Source organism: Mobula birostris, chromosome 9 (assembly GCF_030028105.1).
Source record: "Mobula birostris isolate sMobBir1 chromosome 9, sMobBir1.hap1, whole genome shotgun sequence".
Classification (NCBI taxonomy): Eukaryota; Metazoa; Chordata; class Chondrichthyes; order Myliobatiformes; family Myliobatidae; genus Mobula; species Mobula birostris.
In genome coordinates this window covers 37,038,874-37,059,883 of record NC_092378.1, presented here as the reverse complement: position 1 = coordinate 37,059,883, position 21,010 = coordinate 37,038,874, and the positions used below count along the sequence as shown (strand labels likewise).

The window sequence follows — 21,010 nt, the reverse complement described above, 5'->3', positions numbered from 1 at the left end:
TTGATGGTTGGTTTCTGATGCTGATTTAAGTATCTAATTGGATAAGCATATTAATCTTGTTTCTCCAGTTCGGTTTGCTGACGTACATTGCAACTCTAAGATCCAAAGGTGATATATTGGTTATAGTCCCCTCTGTAGCAACTGTTAATGGCATCCTATCATTGATTGGCTAGTTTGAACATAAGCAGTGTGGATTAGCTCTCACATTTCTAGTTTTACTCCTCCTTCATTCTTCACTTACAAGTTGTTTGATGAGAGAGTCCTTGGCCTATCACTAGGGGGGGTGAGTTGAAATTTATGCCCATTCCATGACAGGCTGCCTAAACAAATGAGTATTTAAAATGAAGGCCAGATCCAAAGTGCACCAGGATAAAAAGAGAGAGTTTCCGTATTGGATTATATTTTCTGCCTGATAATATTTTGTGAGAATATCCTGATAATTCTTTGACATAATTCCCCCTTCGGACACTTATCAATTTGAAATTGGGTTTGAGGACTGTACGTGTGTGTTGGGAGGAACGTATGGGTCTTGTTTTACTGTTGTTGCTTTGTCACTTGGTGTGTTCTGTTTTTTTTTGTTTTCTGTGTTGTTCATTTGAGCATGCTGTGTTGGTGCCAGAATGTGTGGTAATACTTGTGGGATGCCACAAGCACATCCCTTTTTTGTTGTTTGTTAATGCAAGTGATGCATTTCACAGTATGTTTCGATGCACAAATAAATCTGAATCTGAAACATTTTTATACTATGCTGAATGATCCCCCTTACAAAAAAATTAAAATTACATTGGTACCAAAAAGTTAAGATGAAGTAAGACAAGAATATAACTGAACACCCATGAAAATGTCACTTGTAAACAGGGGCTGGCTAGCATAATTGTAGCTATTAATGCAGAATAGTGTCGTGTAGTGCATGGCACGGTGTTGCTGCAGGTAGTGCAGCTGTCTCTCAGCTTCCAAAATTTATTTTCAGTCCCCAACCAGATGCTGTCTGGGTGGAGTTTGCACGTCTTCCTTTGAGCACCCAGAATTCCCCAGGTCTTCCCATTTCCTCTCACATCCCAAAAACATACTGGTTGGTAGATCAGTCATCACAGTTCACTCCTCATGCAGGTGGGAGATTTGTGGCTGTTAATACGTGAGAGAATAGGTTACCAGGAAATAAAGTAGGGGAGTGGGGTCGATGGGGATCCTTGGATAACCCTCATAGACTCAGTGGGCTGAATAACCACTTCCCACATAATCAAAAAAAGACATCATAAAAAATGGAAAATATAGTAAATGTTAACTATGATTAAAATCAACCGTTTCAATCTGTTGTATGATTACAAGCCTTCCTTTCTCATAAAATATGCATTTATTTTATATAGGACAGAAATTACTCGACACAGTGGCTGAAATTTGGGACTTTTTCTTTTGTGACATTCTTCCTATGCTCCAGGCAATATTTTACCCTGTCCAGGTAGGCTGTTTGTGTATCACCTCAATGAAACAACCTTCCCTCCTGTTGTCTTTTCCAGTGCAGTGGTGTGTTTTTGTATATTGAGATTAAGGAATGCTTTTCTCTGAAAAAGAAAGATGATACCGTGTTTCTTTTCTGATGCTGATCGACATTATATTTGAACATACTGATTGCACTCAGCAACTAACAGCATAACTCTGTGAAAAACAAAACCAAAATGCAATTAACAGAATCCCTAGTAACAGATGTTTTGCTTCATACCACATTAAGCATGTCACCACTGTGGCAAATGAATAATTTGATGTCATTGAGAATAAGCGATGCAAAATTGTACTGTTTAGAAATTGCATTTATAGAGAATGAAGAGAACTCTTGTCAGAATTCACTTTAGACTGGCAGCATCTCAAGTCAATAGGCTGTTTCAAAACATAAAATGAACATCACTTGTGACAACAGGAAATAGTTATTTTAGTATTTATAATGCTGGTGCAACATTACTTTATAACAGCGATTGTAGTTGAAGTTTTACCTACCATCTGTTAATTTAGTATTCAGTGCTGCCATGTTCATTTGCATATTTTTCCAAGTCCATCAAGTATTGGTATTTGTTTTCTTCTACTTACCTCCATGTTACAGATTTCTTTTCTTTGGAAAGTGAGTTTTAATTCATTCTTGGCACTTTCTCCAGAAAGAATGGCAGAGTCTAACATGCACGAGCTTACACCATGCTGATAAATAGATCTAATGTTTATGTGTCATCTGTCCCCATCAAGACCCCTCTTGCCAAATCAGTTACCTATTTATATAAGATCACAAGAGAAAAGGAGCAAGACTAGGGTCCTCAAGCCCATCCCATGATTGGGGCTGACCTGCCCCAGGCCTTATCTCCACAGCCAGTTTCCCATAAACCTCAATTCCTTAATTTTTTTTCCAAATATGTATCATCTTCCTAATTAAATATTCCAAATAATCTAGCCTCCATAACCCTCTGGCATGTAGAGAATTCCTGAGATTTACCTGAATCTGCCAGGTGTTGTTCCTCTGTACCTCAGTTTTAAATAGCCACCTTAATCTTGTAACTAAGTGTCTTTGTTGAAGATTTGGTCACTACTGGAAACCTCTAGGCATCAATCCTCTCTTATCTCCAAGATCAGCGCTCATCCTCCCAAATTCAATTAGACTAGATCAGGCCAGTCAGATCCAATTAGACTACCATTCCATCCCAGGAGTTAGCCTGTCCTGGGTAGATATTTGTGAACATGCAACTTAGTGACACAGACTTTGTTTAGCAGCTATTAAGTTGCTAAAGCCAATGAAGTAGATCCCAACTTTGTACAGTAGTGCACTGAAAGTTGGGATGGTTTTAAACAATTTGCTTGCTTTAATCTATCACACGGTACCTATAATGTTTACGTATACAAGGGGTCCCAACCTGGGGTCTACAGAACCCTTGGTTCATGGTCTGGGCCCATGGCATAAAAAGGGTTGGGAACCTCTGTGTAACTAGAGCAATCAATTGCTCCTAGCAGACAAGAGAAATTCTGCGGATGCTGGAAATCCAAGCCACACACACACAATGCTGGAGGAACTCAGCACACGCGAACTGCAGCTTTCCTGGGCACGACAGTGAGAATAAGTTTTGGAGAGCATTATCACTTTGCAAGTAAAAATCTGCCCTATTAACTTGATGGCTGCAGAATATTTTCCAAGTAGCATATAGTGCTCAATACTCTTAGGTCAATAACTTAATTGACTGCGCTAAGTTGAATCACCCACTCACAACAGCACTGTCACATTAATATGTCAGTTCTTTTTACACCTATCATGAGCAAAGGGCATCCTTTTTCCAGGAATCAGTGGAATAGGGTGTTCGACTCCTTGGTTACATGATCACAAACTCCATTACACACAGCTATTTTTGGGTTTTTATTCCACTTGTTTTGCATTAGCAATCCCTGCAGTTTACAAATCCCATTGAACCCATAATTACCCCCCCTCATAGTATTTGCTCTCAAATGTTGGCATTCCGTTAAATTTAAGCATGGGGTCTAATATTTTCTACATTCAAGGGGAAGAAAAAGCATGAAAAACTAAATTGTAAAACAAAAGAGTAGAAAAGTGCATCTGCAATTATAACTTATTTCCTGGAAACTTTTCACTGGTTCAAATTCAAAGTGCAGTTGTTTCCTTTGCACTGAAACAACCACTGCCACTCAGAGTAGCAAGATCCCACAAAAACAATGAGATGAATTACTAGATAATTTGTTTCTGGTGAAGAAGCACTATTGTCAAGGATATAGGGAGTAGTCCCATTTCCTCAAAGTATTATAAGGTCCATTTGGGTACTTCACTGTTTATTGTCTCATTTTGGATATCTCCTCTGAAAGAAGAACAAGGACTGGTTCAATGAAAACAACCAGGAGATCCAAGAATTGCTGGCGAAGAAGAGATCTGCCCACCAGGCACACCTTGCTCAGTCGTCTTGTCCTGATAAGAAAGCAGCCTTTCGCCTTGTATGCAGCAACCTCCAGCGCAAGTTTCGAGAGATTCAGAATGTGTGGTGGACCAACCTCGCAAAGAGAGCTCAGCTTTGTGCAGACACCGGTGACTACAGAGGGTTTTATGAAGCCCTGAGAGTGGTGTACGGCCCATCGCACCAGGTCCAGAGTCCCTTGCGCAGTGCAGACGGTCAGGCACTCTTCACAGTCAAGGCATCCATCCCGAACTGGTGGTCGGAACATTTCCAGACTCTCCAGCACCAACCACATGGTCCAAGACTCAGCAATTCACTGCATCCCACAACAGCCAGAGAAAACAGAACTGGACAAGATTCCAACCCTAGAAGAGACAGTCAAGGCCATAGAGCAGCTGAAAAGTGACAAGGCAGCAGGAGTTGATGGAATCCCACCTGAGATTTGGAAGCATGGGGGCCCAGTGTTACACACCAAACTCCACGAGTTCTTTGTCTGCTGCTGGGAACAAGGTAAACTACCACAGGACCTCCGTGATGCAGTCATCATCGCCCTGTATAGGAACAAGGGGGAAAAGTCTGACTGCTCCAACTACCGAGGGATAACTCTTCTCTCTATCGCAGGAAAAATCCTCGCAAGAGTACTCCTGAACAGATCAGTGCCCATCATTGCAGAAGAACACCTCCCAGAGAGCCAGTGTGGCTTCAGAGCCAACAGGAGCACCACCAACATAGTATTTAGAAACCATAGAAAAACTACAGCACAGAAACAGGCCTTTTGGCCCTTCTTGGCTGTGCTGAACCATTTTCTGCCTAGTCCCACTGACCTGCACACGGACCATATCCCTTCATACACCTCCCATCCACGTATCTGTCCAATTTATTCCTAAATGTTAAAAAAGAACCCGCATTTACCACCTCATCTGGCAGCTCATTCCACACTCCCACCACTCTCTGTGTGAAGAAGACCCCCCCTAATGTTCCCTTTAAACTTTTCCCCCCTCACCCTTAACCCATGTCCTCTGGTTTTTTTCTTCCCTTGCCTCAGTGGAAAAAGCCTGCTTGTATTCACTCTATCTATACCCATCATAATTTTTTATACCTCTATCAAATCTCCCCTCATTCTTCTATGCTCCAGGGAATAAAGTCCTAACCTATTCAATCTTTCTCTGTAACTCAGTTTCTCAAGTCCCGGCAACATCCTTGTAAACCTTTTCTGCACTCTTTTAACCTTATTAATATCCTTCCTGTATTTTGGTGACCAAAACTGAACACAATACTCCAGATTCGGCCTCAACAATGCCTTACACAACCTCATCATAACATTCCAGCTCTTATACTCAATACTTTGATTAATAAAGGCCAATGTACCAAAAGCTCTCTTTATGACCCTATCTACCTGTGACGCCACTTTTAGGGAATTTTGTATCTGTATTCCCAGATCCCTCTGTTCTACTGCACTCCTCAGTGCCTTACCATTTACCCTGTATGTTCTACCTTGGTTTGTCCTTCCAAAGTACAATACCTCACACTTGTCTGTATTAAACTCCATCTGCCATTTTTCAGCCCATTTTTCCAGCTGGTGCAAATCCCTCTGCAAGCTTTGAAAACCTTCCTCACTGTCCACTACACCTCCAATCTTTGTATCATCAGCAAATTTGCTGATCCAATTTACCACATTATCATCCAGATCATTGATATAGATGACAAATAACAATGGACCCAGCACTGATCCCTGTGGCACACCACTAGTCACAGGCCTCCACTCTGAGAAGCAATCCTCTACTATCACTCTTTGGCTTTTTCCATTGAGCCAATGTCTAATCCAATTTACCACCTTTCCATGTATACCCAGCGACTGAATTTTCCTAACTAACCTCCCATGCGGGACCTTGTCAAAGGCCTTACTGAAGTCCATGTAGACAACATCCACTGCCTTCCCTTCATCCACTTTCCTGGTAACCTCCTTGCAAAACTCCTATAGATTGGTCAAACATGACCTACCATGCACAAATCCATGTTGACTCTCCCTAATAAGTCTCTGTCTATCTAAATGTTTGTAGGTTCTGTCTCTTAGTACTCCCTCCAATAACTTACCCACTACCGACGTCAAACTTACCAGCCTATAATTTCCCGGATTACTTTCCGATCCTTTTTTAAACAACGGAACAACATGAGCCATTTCCAGATTCTCCGGCACCTCACCCATAGACACCGACATTTTAAATATATCTGCCAGGGCCCCTGCAATTTCAAAACTAGTCTCCTTCAAGGTCCGAAGGAATACCCTGTCAGGTCCTGGGGATTTATCCACTTTAACTTGCCTCAAGATAGCAAGCACCTCCTCCTTTTCAATCTATACAGTTTCCATTATCTCACTACTTGTTTCCCTTAATTCCATAGACTTCATGCCAGTTTTCTTAGTAAATACAGATGCAAAAAAAAACATTTACTATCTCCCCCATTTCTTTTGGTTCCGCACATAGCCGATCACTCTGATCTTCAAAGGACCAATTTTATCCCTTACAATCCTTTTACTCTTAATATACCCATAAAAGCTCTTTGGATTATCCTTCACTTTGACTGCCAAGGCAACCTCATGTCTTCTTTTAGCCCTCCTGATTTCCTTCTTAAGTATTTTCTTGCACTTTTTATACTCCTCAAGCACCTTATTTACTCCCTGTTTCCTATACATGTCATACAACTCTCTCTTCTTCTTTATCAGAGTTGCAATATCCCTTGAGAACCAAGGTTCCTTATTCCTATTCACTTTGCCTTTAATCCTGATAGGAACATACAAGCTCGACACTCTCAAAATTTCTCTTTTGAAGGTTTCCACTTACCGATCACATCCTGGCCAGAGAACAACCTGTCCCAATCCACACTTTTTAGATCCTTTCTCATTTCTTCAAATTTGGCCTTCTTCCAGTTTAGAACCTCAACCCTAGGACCAGATCGATCTTTATCCATGATCAAGTTGAAACTAATGGTGTTATGATCACAGGAGCCAAAGTGCTCCCCTACACACACTTCTGTCACTTGTCCTAACTCATTTCCTAGTACTTTATACTCTATTGTCACCAAACAATTAGTACTGGAACGTACAATCATCACAGCAATATTTGAATCTCGGCTTCACACTCCCTGGATTACAAATATTAAATATTAAAAATAGTTAAATTAGTAAATATTAAAAATTTAAATTATAAATCATAAATAGAAAATAGAAAAATGGGAAGTAAGGTAGTGCAAAAAAACCGAGAGGCAAGTCCGGATATTTGGAGGGTACGGCCCAGATCCGGGTCAGGATCCGTTCAGCAGTCTTATCACAGTTGGAAAGAAGCTGTTCTCAAATCTGGCCGTACGAGATCTAATAGGAGATCTAATATTGTATCCCCTCTAGTTGGTACCTCTATATATTGATTTAAAAAACTTGCCTGAACACATTTTACAAACTCTAACCCACCTAGACCCCTAACAGTATGGGAGTTCCAATCAATATGTGGAAAATTAAAATCCCCTACCACCACAACTTTATGCTTCCTGCAGTTGCCTGCTATCTCTCTGCAGATTTGCTCCTCCAATTCTCGCTGACTATTGGGTGGTCTATAATACGACCCCACTAAAGTGGCCATACCTTTCCTGTTTCTCAGCTCCACCCATAAGGACTCAGTAGACAAGCCCTCTAATCTGTCCTGCCTGAGCACTGCTGTAACATTTTCCCTGACAAGCAATGCCACTCCCCCACCTTTCATTCCTCTGCCTCGATCACATCTGAAACATCGGAACCCTGGAATATTAAGCTGCCAGTCCTGCCCCTCCTGTAGCCAAGTTTCACTAATTGCTATAACATCATAATTCCACGTGTCAATCCACGCCCTCAACTCATCTGCCTTCCCCACAATACTCCTAGCATTGAAATATATACACCTCAGAAGATTTTTGCCACCACTCACAACCTTTCTATTAGCGGCTTTGCTTGAACTTCAAACATCATTTATTTTCACCCAGCCACACTGTCAGCTCTGGCATTCTGGTTCCCATCCCCCTGCAAATCTAATTTAAAGCCTCCCCAATAGCACTAACAAACCTCCCTGAAAGGATATTGGTCCCCCTGTAGTTCAAGTGTAACCCGTCTCTCTTGTACAGGTCCCAACTGCCCCAGAAGAGGTCCCAATGATCCTGAAATCTGAAACCCTGCCCCCTACACCAGTTCCTCAGCCACTTGTTCATCCTCCAGAGCATCCTATTCTTACCCTCACTGGCACGTAGCACAGGTAGCAATCCTGAGATTACCAGCCTCGAGGTCCTGCTTTTCAACATCCTACCAAGCTCTCTATACTCACTCACCAGGACCTCCTCACTCTTCCTTGCTATGTCATTGGTACTGATGTGCACCACGACATCTGGCTGATCACCCTCCCACTTCAGAATGTCATGAAAGCGATCAGAGACATCCTTGACCCTGGCATCCGGGAGGCAACAAACCATCCTGGATTCTCTATCACAACCACAGGACCTCCTGTCTGTACCTCTAACTATCGAGTCCCCTATCACTACCACTCTCCTCTTTTTCCACCCTCCCTTCTGCACTGCAGAGCCAGACTCAGTGCCAGAGATCTGGCTACTGCAGCTAGTCTCAGGTAAGTCATCCCTCCCCAACAGTATCCAATGCGGTATACTTGTTGAGGGGAATGGCCACAGGGGAACCTTGCTCTGCCTGCCCTTTCCTCTTCCCTCGCCTGAAAGTGACTCAATTTCCTGTGCCCTGCTTCTTTGGTGTAACTACCTCCCTGTAGCTACGATCTATAATCTCCTCATTCTCCCGAATGATCCGGAGGTCATCCAGCTCCTGCTCCAGTTCCCTAGCGCGGTTTGTCAGGAGCTGCAGCTGGATGCACTTCTTGCAGGTGTCGTTGTCAGGGACACCGGAGGTCTCCCTGACTTCCCACATCCCGCAAGAAGAGCATTCCAACATCCTGCCTGGCATTCTCTCTACTCTAAACAATCTGGACAAAAAACTTACCAGAACCTACCCTGGCCTCTGCCTCAGGCCAAGTCATGGGGAGGGGGGATATCTCCTCCGAAAATGCCTTAATTCTTCAGTATTGTAGCGGATTCTCAGCTTAGATTGTACTCCAGTTCTCAGGCAGTTCTAGGAGAAACGTAGGGAACAGAACAAGGGATTGTATGTGACGTTTGTCGACTCTACCAAAGCGTTCGACACCGTGAGCAGGGAAGGTCTGTGGCAAATCATGGAACAACTGGGATGTCCCCCAAAGTTCCTCAGCATGGTCATCCAGCTACATGAAGATCAATGTGGCCAAGTCAGACACAACAACAACCTCTCAGAACCCTTCCCAATAGGCAACGGAGTAAAGCAAGGCTGTGTCCTTGCGCTGACTCTCTTCACCATCTTCTTCAGCATGATGCTTGAAAGGGCCACAGAAGACCTTGATGTTGAGGACGGTGTCTACATCCGATACCGCACCGATGGCAGACTGTTCAACCTGAGGCGACTACAGTCCCACACCAAGACACTGGAGCAACTCATCCGAGAGCTACTCTTCGTCGATGACGCTGCCCTTGTTGCCCACAAAAAGACAGCCCTGCAGCGTATAACATCCTGCTTCACAGAGGCTGCCGAGCTCTTCGGACTGGAAGTCAGCTTGAAGAAGACAGAAGTTCTCCATCAGCCTGCAGTTCAGGAAGATTACCACCCTCCCCGCATCACCATTGGTGAGGTAGAGCTGAAGACAGTCCACCAGTTCAGCTACCTGGGGTGCACCATCTCATCAGAAGCCAAAATCGACAAAGAGATTGACAACAGACTGGCAAAGGCAAACAGAACATTCAGCAGGCTGTACAAAAGAGTCTGGAACAACAGACCGTTGTACTGACCTCCCTCCTGTACGGCTCCGAGTCGTGGGTCACTTACCGTCACCACCTACGACTCCTTAAGCGTTTCCACCAGCGCTGCCTCTGCACCATCCTCAACATCCACTGGAGTGACTTTGTCACCAACATCTAAGTCCTCGAACAGGCAGAGGTCACCAGCATCGAGGCCATGCTGTTGAAGATGCAGCTGCGCTGGGCAGGGCACGTCTCCAGGATGGAGGATCATCGCCTGCCCAAGATTGTGCTGTATGACGAACTCTCCACTGGCCACCGTGACAGAGGGGCACCGAAGAAGAGGTACAAGGACTCTTTGAAGAAATCCCTTGGTGCCTGTCTCATTGACCATCGCCAGTGGTCTAATCTAGCCTCCGATCGCGAGGCCTGGCAATGCACCATTCACCATTCTGTCTCCTCCTTCGAGAACGCACGCTGGGCTGGAATTGAGGACAAAAAGAGAAGGAGGAAGAACCATGACACAGCAGCTCCAAACCCAGAACAGAATTTTCCTTGCAGCCGCTGTGGCTGGACCCGCCTGTCCCGTATTGGCCTCGTCAGCCACCAGCGAGCCTGCAGCAGACGTGGGCAGCCCCCTTCCTAAATCTTCGTTCGCGAAGCCAAGCCATGGTGGGGAGGGATATCTCCTCTGAAAATGCCTTAATTCTTCAGTATTATAGTGGACTCTCAGCTTAGATTGTACTCCAGTCTTGTTGTACAACTTGGAAGTTTCAACTTTCTCTTCTAAGTCTGAGTGTTCCCCGTGGAGCCGAGCTGGCATCGTTGGTTATTGGCTGCAGATGCATTTCTCTCAGTAGCTTATTTAAAGTGCTAAGATTGATTTGATACCAGGTCTTTGTCATGGCCTAAATGGCCCTGACAGATTGCTTAGTTCCCAGTCCCTGAGGTATGCTTACTTTCTCATAGAAGATGATAAATCTTAGGGCTTTTATAGTTGCTTTGAAAGACAATTTTTTTTTGCCTTTGCAGGAAATTAAGATACCCGAGACCCTAGACTGCAAGGGAGGGCGAGAGGATACCTGTTCTAAACATTGGAACGTGTTTGGAGAGTGTTGCCAAGCCCAAAGTATGAGTGCAATGAAAATTAGTTGACTGCGGGGTCCGATTAATGAGGTTTATAATGAAAGAAGGAGTTGGATGCACGGATCTTATTTCTGCCATTTGCTAACTAGCTCTGTTAAAATGAGGATCTGTGTTCAGTTCATGAAAGAATTTATTAAATGTTGGATAATTGATGCCTTTGAGCAACATTTCCTTATGTGTAAGTGCTTGTCATTCTTAAGGCAGGTATGTGGGCCATTTTCATTTTGGTTCTATTATTAAAAAAAAACATTTAGTACCCTTCCAACCAGAGTACTAAATAGGTTATAGATTTAGCAGTGTGAGCTCTGTGGTGGCTAAGACTCAAAAGAAGCAGCTTGGCTTCTATATTTTTGTTTCCGTATTCATTTTATATTTTCATTTTATTAGAAAATCTAATTTTTATCCTGCAGTAATCATGAAAGAGCTTGTGAGAGGAATGGTATGTTGTTGGTAGGATGTACCAGGCTAGACAAAAGGTCTGGGTGATCAAGGCTGGCAGAAGTACAGAAGAGGCTGTTATTTTCATTTGTATTTCCTTTCTGCATTTTTGCTCTTACCACACAAAGGCAATCTTGTATCTAAACTGAGGAGTAAATTTGTTGTCTTGTCAATGAATTGCTAGGGTAACATGTCTTCCCTCTGGAGAATTCACTAGATTTTCATTCCACTGATCTTAATTTCACTTCCCCATTCCCCTATTTTCCAACCAATCATGAACTGTTATTAATCAAATACATGTAAAGACTGCACCTCAAACAGTAAAGTAACAAATTGGTTAAGCCAAATATTGCTGTGCTTTCAATGCAATTAATCAAGTATACTATTTAAACATTTCTCTTACTCTCATCCATCAGCACACCACTTAAATATATCTTTAGTTCGAAAACAATATCATGAGAGTGAAGTAAACGGAAATGAATTTGAGCAGCTGTGCATAGAATTTACAACAAATTGACTTTGGTTTTGTATTTATTACTGTTGGTGGTCCTTCAGTGTCAGCTGTAGAAGATGGATTCATCTCTGCCGCCATGATACATAAACATTTTAGGCAAGGATTTGCCCCTGTATTGAAGTCATCTTGATCAAATCAATTTATGAATGCATGCTTTGATTCCAGCAATAGATGACTGTCAGTGTTCTGTTGATGAACTGGTTGGAGATGTCCTTTGGCCTTTGTTTCTTTAACCCAGGTAATTCTGGAATGCAGCCACTGTGAAATATGGAAACGTTCAACTTAAAGGTCAAAACTTTTGTGCACATGATTATGCTTGGTTATCATTTCTGCTGGGTTTTGATTGACAGCCTGCACAAGAGTTCAGCTAAGTAGTGTACCAGGTCCTCCAAATGTCCTTGAGTTTTTGATATTGAGTACTATCGTTGCAGTTGTTGTCATTGTGTTTTGTCTTTTGTATGTCATGTATTCACTTACTACTTTCCCAGATGAAAGAATTTGAGAATTTGCTGCCATATGCTTATACTTTATATGCGACCTTGGTTAAAGGTGTGTGGCATGTGGCCAAGTGGTTAAGGCGTTCGTCTAGTAATCTGAAGGTTGCTAGTTCGAACTTCAGCTGTGGCAGCATGTTTGCGTCTTTGAGCAAGGCACTTAACCACACATTGCTCTCGTGTCTGTGCGAGGAGTGGCGCCCCACACAGACTTCCAATCTGCGCCTTGTAAGGCATGAAATGCCCGACGCAGGCCTCTCATGGTCTGAATCAACGTTCCCTCCCCTCCCCTTGGTTAAGGGGAAATGCTATAGAAATCCCTCGTCCAAAAAGAAACTATAGATACTGGAAGTAGCCGGCAGGAGGGGATCTAGTAACATTTCAGGTTGAAATGATTAATGGATTATTCTCCATAATTTCAGCCCCCTCAGAGTGATGCCACCACTAGATATCCCATCCCTCTTTTCCTCTTCCAGAATTCCAAAGGGGCCATTATCTTCATGTCTCCTCAGACTATCCTTCTGTGTAGACTTCTGTCTGGTTCTATTCTCATGTCATCTGTAATTGTAAGAAATGCAGCATCTACCCATTTATCTTTCCTCTTTCTACTTTGCAAGCAACCAAGCACTCCTTCCAGGTGAAGGAGCAATTCACTTCCAATTTAATGCTCGCAATGTAGTGGTCTCAACACTAGAAAAAAAACTGAACACAGATTAGATGACAACTTTGTAGAACAGCTCTGATCAGTCCACAGTCTTGAACCTTGTCTGATACTTTAACTCTCCATCCAACTCTCACTTCTGACCTCTGGCTTTGACTTGCTTTACTTGTCTGAAAAAAAAAGCCCAATGTAAGCTCAAGAAGCAAAGTGTTATCTTCTACCTAGACATGATACAGCCCTTGAAATGCAATATTGAGTTTGTCCATTACAGTTAACCAGACCAGTGTTTGTGTTAGAACTGCCAGGTTCTGGAATAAGAGCAGGGTTTTCTGGGAGTGGTCGGTGGGTCAGACAGTAGCAGTGTGGCAGAGGTGTGGATTGCCTTTAGGGTTGAGGCTGTAATGGCAATAGATTGCTGGCCTGGAACAATAGCTCTGTTTCTGTCTTTGTGGATGCTACCTGAAGGACTTAGCATTTCCGTCAATCCCTGCTTTCAGCGTTCATTTTCTTCAGTTTGCTGTTTTTCAGATACTGACCAGTTCCAACGTACCTCAGTTTTTCTCTGTATAGACCTTCCAGACTTTCCCAGAATTCTCCTTTGATTCAAATATTCAGTGCTTGTTATGTTCTGCATCTCATTTTAACAGCAAATATTTTTTTTCTTTCTTCTTCTCCCACTATTTAAACGACCTCCGGATAGACGAAATCGGAAACCTTTCCTAGTCATCATTAATTCATATCAGCTGTTTTGTGTTGGTCTCCATCCTATCACCATCATTTCCCTTTCTCTGCAAGTTTAAACACAACTGCTTTCTGAATTTTGTGATATTACTTATGCATTGATCATTTACACCTTCAAATCATTCTCCCTTTAAACCTGCGACCTTGACAAATATTTCCATGACGAGAAAGTCCAGATCTAAAACATTTTTGTGACACATACTTCATGCATTGAAAGGGCCAGAAGTCAGAGGGCAGATTTAATCCTCAGTCTAGACCTGCTGCAAAAATTGAGACTGGTGTAAGGATGCCTGAATCCTGCTGTGCCCAGGTTGCAGTTGTGCTGTGAAGTTTTTAGATTATGAGGACACTCACTCCTCGTTTATTGTCGTTAAGAAATGATACAATGTTCCTCCAGAGTGATATCACAAAAAAAAAGGACAAACCAAAGACTAACACTGACAAGACCACATCATTATAACATATAGTTACAGCAGTGCAAAGCAATACCATAATTTGATAAAGAGCAGACCATGGGCACGGTTAAAAAAAAGTCTCAATGTTCTGATTGACTCCCAATAGTCTCCGATAGCAGGTGGCAGAAGGGAGAAACTCTCCCTGCCATAAACCTCCAGGCGCCGACAACTGCCAATGCGTTGGAAGCACCCGACCACAGCCGACTCTTTGAGTCCGTCCGAAAACTTCAAGCCTCTGACCGGCCCTCCGACACCGAGCACCATCTCTGCCGAGCGCTTTGACCCCACCCCGGCTGCTGAACAACAAGCAAAGCCGAGGACTCGGGGCCTTCTCCTCCGGAGATTCTGGATCACACAGTAGCAGTGGCAGTGAAAAAGGCATTTCAGAAGTTTCTCCAGATGTTCCTCCGTTCTCTCAGGTCTGTCTCCATCAAATCAGGATTGTACACGGCACCCTACTTGACAGATAACAGATGTCATTCACCGGAGTGGCCGCTGTACACTGCGTCACGCCGCCATCTTCTCCTCCTCCTGAGAGTTAGGTTCTGAATCTCACTGTTGCAAAGCTGTGTTCTGTAGTGCACCCAGGAGATCTTTGCTGTACCTTGTGTGGATTTTGTGCAAAGTGTTCCTTTCAAGCCTTAGAGAATGTTCTTCAGAGGTCCAGATGATGGATGTATTATCAGCCACTGTTGTATGCTGGTTCCGTCTATAAAGGTTTGCTGCTGCACAAATCGCTGGACATGTCACTAGTTACACCCTGTCTAGCAGAAGATGACCTGCTTATGCCAACTATTTCCTGTTGATCTACCAATCTATGCTGATAAAACTATCAGCTACGCAGTGAATTTTTATTCCCTGATAACCTTTGCTGTGGCACTAAAGGCATTCACAGATGGGAGAAAATGAAAAGAAGTATTTAATGTGTGATATTTGAGAGAGAAGCAGTTCCTAGTGGGAAGAGTATAGTTCTAGAATTGTAACCTCTTTTGAATACTGTAGCTTCTGTCACAAAAGCAGGAAGTACTGTAGCTTCTCAGAGGTCTGCCAGTGCCTGTAGAGAGAAACATGGTAAACATTTCAGGTCAGTATCCATTTCTCCAAATTTGTGTTTATTTTTAAAAAATCATCATTTTCTGATGGTAGGTCATTGACCTGAAGTGTTAATTTTGTTTCTATCTTTAGACGTTACCTAACTTGTGGGCATTTCCAATACTTGCTGCTTCTAGTAATAATTTGCAGAATTTGCTTTTTGTGCTTTTGGTAATTCATTAATTCCAGTAGAGTTCGTGCGACACTATTACAGCTTAGGGTGTCAATGTTTGGAGTTCAATTCAGATGTCTTCTGTAAAGAAGTTTGCACATTCTTCCTGTGTGCCCATGTGTTTCCTCTGGAAGGAAAAATTACTGGAGAAAATTCATTAAACTTTTGATTAGGGATAGTCAGTATGGCCTTGTGAGGAGTATGCCATGCTCACAAGCCTGATTGGATTCTTTGAGGATGTGACAAAGCACTTTGATGAAAGTAAACAGTGGATGTGGTGTATATGGATTTTAGTAAGGTCCTTGACAAGGTTCCCTATGGTAGGCTCATTCAGAAAGTCAGGAGACATGGGAAATGGGGAAACTTGGCTTTGTAGATTCAGAATTGGCTTGCCCATTGAAAGCAGAGGGTAGTTGTAGATGGGGCATTCTGTGACTGGAAGTTGGTGACCAGTGGTATTCAGTCGGGATCTGTTCTAGGACCCCTGCTCTTTGTGATTTTTATAAATGACTTGGACGAGTTAATGGAAGGATGAGTTGATAAGTTTGCAGATGACATGAAGCTTGGTGGAGTTGTGGACGGTGTAGTAGTGTAGTGTATTGTAGTTGTATGTTACAACGGGACATTAGGGCTACATCCACATTAGACCAAATAATTTTGAAAACGCTGGTTTTGCGTAAAAACGATAGGCATCCACACCAGGCGTTTTTGAAAATAGCTCCGTCCACACTAAAACAGGTATTTGTGTGAATCTCCTCCTACTGGGCATGCGCAGGACACATCTACAGGAAACAAGTGAAGAGGAAACGGTATACTTGGTGCGCGTTTGTCCAGTTACAGACTAGAAAAACTTCAAAGGAAATTGCCAAACGACGGACAGCTGTTGGCCTCGCGCAGGAGGACTTAAAACTAAAAAAATCAAATACTGGAGCGTAAGGAGGCAACCGACAGGGAGTTCACGGACAGTATGACCCGGCTGACGACGTACATTGAAAAACTGATTAACTCTGTTGCAGAGGGATTTGCAATGATGAGGAATATGATGGCTCCCCCCCCACCCGTACTTTTCACCACCACAAACCAGCCTCACAGACACTACAATAGCTACACATACGGACACACAGACCCCCTGGGTGGCCCCACCAACATCTTCCCCACTCCCACAGAGGGGTCACCCTGGAAACATTTCCTACAGCCATAGTCTCTTCACTGATGAAAGGGACGACAGCTACAACTAAATGCAATAGGGCTTGTTACTGGGCAAAAGTGAAATTTGCTGTTACTTCATTTGTTAGCCTTTACTTTTGCCATGTCTTTCTGTATTATTTTGCTGTATTTAACATGTGCAATAAAATGAGTTACTGGGCAAAAGTGATTTTATTTTTACCTGAGTAAAAGTGAAACTTACAATTCTCCTTTTTTGGCCTTAACATTTTCACGTCTATGCCATACATAAACTACTACTTAAAAATGACATTTTGGAAGTAGTGACAATTGCATCTATTGAATGTTTGCACAAGCAATACATTAATAAAGCACCTCGTTAAATGTATAAAACATGTCTGCATCGGTGTTATCTTGTAGTCCCATACAAAATTACATTAGACTGTTACACATCTATTGTCAGATATTGTTGTTGTGGTGTTGGAGGTTGCGTTCAAGAAAACAATGAAATGCCGCGCTGCCACCACCATCTGTTCTGGCACGTCACGACAGCGTTTTTAAAAAGCTCCGGTTACCCCGTACACACTACGCCACCCAACTGGCGTTTTCAGATTTAAGCACTCTGGAGAGCGTTTTAGAGAAGCTCCATCTTTGGGGGAGGAAAACGCCGTTTCAGTGTGGACAGAGGGTCAAAACGAAGAGAAAAAGCTTCGGTTACGGATTTATCCGGTCTAGTGTGGACGTAGCCTAAGATGCAAAGCTGGGCTGAGAAGTGGCAAATGGAGTTCAACCTGGAAAAGTGTGAAGTGATTCACTTTGGAAGGTCGAATTTGGAGTGTTGATTCTTAGCAGTATAGAGAAGCAGGAGGATCTTGGGGTCTATGTCCATTGATCCCTCAAAGTTGTCACACGTGTTGGTAGGGTTGTTCATGGTGTATGGTGTGCTGGCCTTCTTTAAACGGGTGATTGAGTTTAAGAGCCATGAGGTAATAATGTAGTTGTAAAAAAAAAACAGCCTTGTTAGACCACACTTGGAGTATTGTGCTCAGTTCTGGTTGCCTTATAAGAATAATACTGAAGCTTTAGAGAGGGTATAGAGGAGATTTACCAGGATACTGCCTAGATTAGGGAGCATGTCTAATCTACATTGAATGAGCTAGGACTTTTCTCTTTGGAGTGAAGAAGGATGAGGCGACTTGTTAGAAGTGTACAAGATAATAAGGGGCATAGATCGAGTGGATAGCCGGAGACTTTTTTCCCCAGAGTGGAAATGGCTAATGTGATGGGACATAATTTTAAGGTGACTGGAGGAAAGTATAGGGGGAATGTCAGAGGTATTTTTTTTTTACACAGAAAGTGGTGGGTGCATGGAACGCCCTGCCAGGGTGGTGGTAGAAGCTGATATATTAGGGGCATTTAAGAAGCTCTTAGATAAGCACATGGATAATAGACAAATAGAGGGTTATGTGGGCAGGAAGGATTAGATTGATCTTTAGACAAGGTTATAAGATTAGCATAGCACTGTGGGCCGAAGGGCCTAACTGTGCTGTAGTGTTCAATATTCTATGATAAAAATTAGAAATCTGACTCACTTTTTAAAAATGCTATTCCCTCTGCCTGTTAAATTATGCAGTGTGATTGATGTACACATTAAAAAAGATGTTTTAAGAGATGGGTAGCTCGGAGCTTACTGAAAATGATAGTTTATATGAGTTGCATTATTTCCCTTGGTGAAGTATGTTTCACAACAGTGTAGATTTGCTGCATGATTACACTATGTTTGAGCCATGCAGTAATTACCAGGGACTTGGCCCACAGCATGGGTTTAGTATATATTTGAGTACTATACAGCACTGTATGTATCCAGGAAGTAGCAGATCGCATGCTCCATTTTCTTCTCAAAATATGCTGTTTTACTCTTCGGAATGTTGCAATCCCCATTGTTGATTTCAATGGTGAGGTTGAAGTGCATTTTGAGAAGACTTTTTTTTTGACCATATCGTTGGGGTGTGGGCAGAATACTTGATTGCATTGCACATTTCATTGTATGAATCGGGAATAAATGTTCATTTTGATTCAGTAAGGCTTGCCCTTGTATTTTAATATAAAATTGCTCCATCTAATTAATTTTCCCTTTTTTTAAAATCACTTATTTCACAGGGGAAGGAGCCCACCGTCCGGCAAATAGCTCTGCTGCATTTCAGGAATGTAATAACACTAAATGTGAAACTGGAAGATGCTCTGTCACGCCCACGTGCAAGGGTCCCACCTTCAATCATTCAGATGCTGCTTATATTACAGGTAGGCCGTAAGCTATATTAAAGGGAATGGGGGCAACATATTGTCAGAGTCTCTTATCTGATCTCAGTTAACTCTCTGCACATTAACATGTGGTTCAGGTTGCCATGTGCAATCTTTTTTTTAAACTATGGATGTGGTGAAAGTGTAAGGTCTAATGGAGCCAGTACACAGAATGTTTTAAATTAAAAGCAAATCCAGGTCTAGCATAATGTGAAACAGCATTAGCTTTGTAAAAATTGCATATAATTTAAACAAGCTTCTAAGCAAACATCCTCTTCAATTTATTTTTGTCATTTAATGCTCTGTTACAAATCTCTGTGTAAAATTACCTCATTATATCTAATCTAATTAGAGAAACACTGTAACTGAAATATTAAATCATCACTGTGGCTTAAAACTGTTGAAATGGAGTTTGACTGTCGGGATTAATGCTGCTAAAACACCTCTGTATAGCATTCTAGTAACTTTTATTCTAGAAATTAATTAAACCAGAAGAGCAAAATGCACTAGACAAGTGACCCCACTGAGATTTATCATGACCTCGTTTACTGAGGTAATCAAAAAGACAGCCTAGCAATGTCAGTCAATTTGGGACACATACTAATGTATGTTGACGAGCAGGACCACCCAGTGAGATGCCCCTTCTCATCAATGTTTTTTAAAAATGAAAAAAAATACTAGGGATAATAGAAATCTGAAATAGATGGTCCTGGAAATACCCAGCATGGGGATGATGAATTGCTATTTCAAACTTTTAGCAGAACTGGAAAGTGTCAGATATCCTTAGCTCCCGGAAAGAAAGGGAAACTGGAACAAAGGGAGATGATGAACTATGAGCACACAGCAGAAGTTTAGTTGAAGTGTTGGATTTTTTTTTAAGTGCAAATCCATGTTGCTGCTAATATATATTTTAAGATAAATTCTTGTAAAGGAAATTATGATTAATAGCTATGTCTGACTCTCTTAGGTTCTATACTTTGATTTTGGGAGCAAAATGGGTTCATTCCAAATTTCAAGTTCTATTGGTTTGATGATTCTGTTGTATATTATCAATAGATCAGGACATGATTTGAGTATAACAATAAGCAGTTAATGAAGAACTAATAATGTGAGCATCTTAACAAGTCTGTTTATGTGAATAGATTATTTTGTTTTTTTTTTGTATATGTAGTTATCTAGAGGCAGTAGATACAGAAAATTTTAAAAATTGGAGCACTCGTTTTACATAATCAGTTATTCAGTTTTACCTCAGACATTTCCAGGTCAGCCGGAACACTGTCATATTCAGGATGATGACTCTTATTCTCTGTTCTAACAGCGTGTTTTGATCATAACCTCAGGACTGTCTCCTGGTTCATCAATATGACAGTTCTGTTTTGCTCATCTGAACCTCTGAGATTGTCATTTTATGTTGCAGAATACATCCTGAGAATTAGGCTTAGACTGCCCAAAATTATTTCATCTTGAATTCATCCGGCTTTAAAGGATGCATTTCATTGGCCTGGTTTGGTCTTAGATCCAGTTCCAAAGGTGAAGGGCTGTGTGTTCATTCTGGTTACCAGTGATCTCCCTTTGAGCCTGTTTTCAAATCATTACACGTAGTAGGTTGATATGAATAAATATCCCTGGTGGAATATTCTCAGCATTTCTTCTGCTTTGCTGGCAAGGGTAAAAACCTGATGCTACCCAAAGGAACTCACTCGTCAGTTCCAGTCACCATTCTGAGATCACTGCACATTGAGCCTACTTATTCATTGCGATTTATAACACTCCCAAACATGAATGAATTCTACCGTGCAATTAATGCTTCAATGCCTGAAAAAAATTAGCATCTGGCCTTTAAGATGTTTCTCACCTCTTGGTAAAAGGTATCTGAAATGATAAACATCATTTGCTGTTTATAACCCTGTTGCGCTGGCATGGATGGCTGGTCTAGTCTGAATGCAGGGCTTCAGTGTTCTATTGTTCTAGGGCTCCCTCTGTTCTTGTGCATCGGCTTCTACCAGGCCTGTGATTATTGTAAAACCTGAATACAGAGGAAGAGTCCAGCCTT

At 42.2% G+C, this 21,010-nt stretch overlaps 1 protein-coding gene across 4 annotated transcripts in view; it reads left to right on the top strand.

The window, feature by feature from the left end:
• Window positions 1-21,010, top strand: part of LOC140202680 (proline-rich protein 5-like) — a 134,836-nt gene that overhangs the window by 70,332 nt on the left and 43,494 nt on the right. For all 4 annotated transcript variants that reach the window (XM_072267834.1, XM_072267832.1, XM_072267833.1 and 1 more), the window contains 2 exons: window positions 1,368-1,459; window positions 18,817-18,957. In XM_072267834.1, coding sequence (XP_072123935.1) covers window positions 1,368-1,459; window positions 18,817-18,957 — 233 coding nt within the window. The remainder of the gene's footprint in view (window positions 1-1,367; window positions 1,460-18,816; window positions 18,958-21,010) is intronic.